The sequence below is a fragment of the Arachis hypogaea genome, chromosome 8 (assembly GCF_003086295.3).
Source record: "Arachis hypogaea cultivar Tifrunner chromosome 8, arahy.Tifrunner.gnm2.J5K5, whole genome shotgun sequence".
NCBI classification, from domain to species: Eukaryota; Viridiplantae; Streptophyta; class Magnoliopsida; order Fabales; family Fabaceae; genus Arachis; species Arachis hypogaea.
The window spans coordinates 32,987,202-32,991,010 of NC_092043.1; the positions used below are offsets into that span (position 1 = coordinate 32,987,202).

Sequence of the window (3,809 nt, forward strand, 5' to 3'; positions counted from 1 at the left end):
GGGTCCACCTACCCCATAAAAAGACAAAATTAGGTTTTGTTGTTATTAGTTGCAAGCAAGTCATTTTTTTTTTCTTTTTTTTTTCTCAAAAATGACATTTACATATAAATATTTGGGGCCTGCTACACATACAAGTAAAAAGGCCGTACAAGTTTTACAAGTTATCAGCCCAAACTTCATTAACACGCGCATTAACTCATTTTGAATGGAGCGTAACTACATGCGCCCCACTCAAATGGTTCTCTTCGTCTTCTTCTTCTTCTTCTTCTCTTCTTCGTCTTCTTCTTCCTCTTCCTCTTCCTCTTCCTCTTCCTCTTCCTCTTCCTCTTCTTCTTCTTCGTTTTTTTTTTTTCGATTTTCATGGTTTCTGAAATTTTTCTTATTCTTCTTGCTGCACGTTCTTCTTCCTCTTACTCTTCTTTTTCTCCTTTTCTTTCGTTTCTGCACGTTCTTCTTCCTCGTTTTCCTCTTTTTCTTCTTCTTCTTCATTTACGTCTTTTCTCTCTGTTTTCTCGTTTTTTTCGATTTTTCATGGTAAAATCGTTTTTGAAGAAGAAGAAGCAGCAGAAGATGAGGAGGAGAAAGAGAAAGAGTTCTGAATTATGCATGATTTACAGGTACTATAATATGAAGTGGTGATCCAGATAGATTGGAACCCATATATGACGGTCTGCATAGAGATCTGCATAATACACCCAAACACAGACTATAAATACACCCGATAACAAATTAAATTTACACCCCTGCTGCAGATTTTAACCCAACACTACCTGAAAGCCACTTGTTGTCCACAAGACCAAAATTAATTAAACTATCTCTGGTGTATTCAAAATGTCTGATTTACAGGTACTATAATATGAAGTGGTGATCCAGATAGATTGGAACCCATATATGACGGTCTGCATACACATCTGCATAATACACCCAAACACAGACTATAAATACACCCGATAACAAATTAAATTTACACCCCTGCTGCAGATTTTAACCCAACATTACCTGAAAGCCACTTGTTGTCCACAAGACCAAAATTAATTAAACTCTCTCTGGTGTATTCAAAATGTCTGATTTACAGGTACTATAATATGAAGTGGTGATCCAAATAGATTGGAACCCATATATGACGGTCTGCATAGACATCTGCATAATACACCCAAACACAGAATATAAATACACCCGATAACAAATTAAATTTACACCCCTGCTGCAGATTTTAACCCAACACTACCTGAAAGCCACTTGTTGTCCACAAGACCAAAATTAATTAAACTCTCTCTGGTGTATTCAAAATGTCTGATTTACAGGCACTATAATATGAAGTGGTGATCCAGATAGATTGGAACCCATATATGACGGTCTGCATAGAGATCTGCATAATACACCCAAACACAGACTATAAATACACCCGATAACAAATTAAATTTACACCCCTGCTGCAGATTTTAACCCAACACTACATGAAAGCCACTTGTTGTCCACAAGACCAAAGTTTAGCAGAAAATCATTCCAATTCCTATCAAATGAGTCTTTGCTATGAGAGTTTCATTTTCCCTCTCTGCTACATGTAATCAATTGATTCTTAATCTCATTTTCCTTTCTATTTGTGCTCCGAACTCTTGTAGAAAAATCTGCAACCTTGGTATAGTTTCTGTAAAATTTTCGAGCATCTTCAAGGGTGGTAAAGATCATTCCAACCTTTGGAACAAACTGGTCATCAACAACAGAGAGGTTGCAGAATACACTATGTCAAAAACTATAAATACACCATGTCAAAACGAAGCTGGAGTTACAGAGAGAAAAACTAACGTCAATGACGAAGAACAAACCAATGAGAAAGGAGAGGAAAAGAACGATCGAAAAACCAGGGGAAGACTCACGAGAAGAAGAACGATGAAATTTGAAAAGAAAGAAAACAAAGAAGGAAACAAATCTTTTAAATTTGGTAGTTATACAAACGCGGGATCTTTGTATGGCGCGTGTAAGTGACGTAGGAGTTGCAACGTGTTTTAGCGGATTAGGCGTTAATGAACTTGTAATAGTTACAAGCCCTAATCGCTTGTATACTAAGCTTTTCTCTAAATATTTTTATATATAATAAGTGATTTTGATGATGAAGATCTCTTTAAATTTGGGAGAAAATATTTTAAAAGAGATTTTTTATTTGTAAAAATATTTTTAAATTAAAAAATCAAATTTATTTAAAAAAAGAGAGATATCTTATTATATTACAGCATATTTTTATAGTTTTAGAAACACAACAAATTTATATTTATTTCTATTTTTATTTATTAAAATTATTTATAATCGAATAGTGTATCTCTTTTTAATTTATAATTTAACATAAAATTCATGTTTTCCGTACGATTATAAATATCATTTGACTATTTTTATGAATAAAATGCTTTCCTCTGTTTAAACAAATATATACTTTTTATTTTGTTATGGATTTTATATGAAAAATTGATTTAATAAGTAATTTTTATATATATTGGCTTATTTTTATATGGTCTTCACATTTTTAATGTATTTTATTGACTCTGAAATTCAATAGAAATTTAATTCATACACATATTTAGGCAACTATATATATCATTGCTCTGTTATTTTCTTTTACATATCATGGTATTTTTTCATTTGAGAAAATAAAGACAAAACGTGTGTTAATGCATGTAACTAATCAGAATTAATGAAAGTTAAAATAGCAATAATGATAATAATAATAACACGTGGCTACACGATCCAAAAATCCAAACCACCTGTAATAATAAAACAACAGGCTCTATGGTTTTCCACCAGAAGTGCCAGTTAAGTCACTCTTTATTATCTCTATATAAACTGGTTCTTACTCAAAGTTTTCTGAGTCACTCATATCATTGATAACAGTTTCAACTACTTTTCAAGCACCAAAAATGTGTCGTGGAGTTATGGCTGTTGCATCCACCACTGTTGGAGTGATGGAGGTGCTGAAGGATCAAGGCTATTGCAGGTGGAACACCACCATGAAATCAGTAGCCCAAGGTGCCAAGAACCATGTCAAGTCATCACAACACATGGCTGCTAATAATAGCAACAATAACAACATGTCTCATCAATCTTCTTCTTCTTCTTCCATGATTGCTAATAATAACAAGTTAAGAGATGAGATTGATGAGATTGAACACATGAAGAAGGCTGAGGAGTCTCTTAGAACCGTCATGTATTTGAGCACGTGGGGTCCTAACAGTTAGTTTTAAAGGTTGAAACTATATATATATGGCTGAGGGGGCTCATAACAGTATAATAAGATTATGTGTTACTCTTAGCTTGGATGTAAGTTGAATGTGATATGATGAATGAGTATAAATTTGCTATGGCAATAATTTGTAACATTTTCAATTCATGCTTTATTAGTCATTTCTACTGCTACTATGCTTAATTATTGAATGATGAACTTAAGTACTCCCGTCAAAGATAGAGTGTTATTAGATGCAGAATAGATTGCTCATTTTCCTTATTATTATTGTTTCCTGAAAATATAACATAAAAGATCTAACATATAGCTTGTGGAACCATTGTTGGAGTAATAATTTGATTAACTTATATAAATCAAATCACTTTTATATTTTGAACTTATATTAATTAAATGCCAATATTGATTAGTCGATTATTTATGCTTAAATGATTTTAATGTACTTTATATGTATTGTTGTTATTGAGCATATTGATTAAATGATTTTGGGTAACTTTTGTTTTATTTATATCATCATTAAAATGGATGGTTTTAGCTCATGCATTTTGATTGACATAAGGAGAGATCTCTTAACCTAATC

General features: G+C 32.4%; 1 protein-coding gene across 1 annotated transcript; it reads left to right on the forward strand.

Annotated features, from left to right (window-relative positions):
• The first annotated feature begins 2,799 nt into the window (after positions 1-2,799).
• Positions 2,800-3,449, forward strand: LOC112707071 (uncharacterized). The gene has a single exon (XM_025758630.3). It carries the CDS (start codon positions 2,910-2,912, stop codon positions 3,225-3,227), a length of 318 nt encoding a protein of 105 aa, XP_025614415.1. The 5' UTR covers positions 2,800-2,909; the 3' UTR covers positions 3,228-3,449.
• Positions 3,450-3,809: the final 360 nt, after the last annotated feature.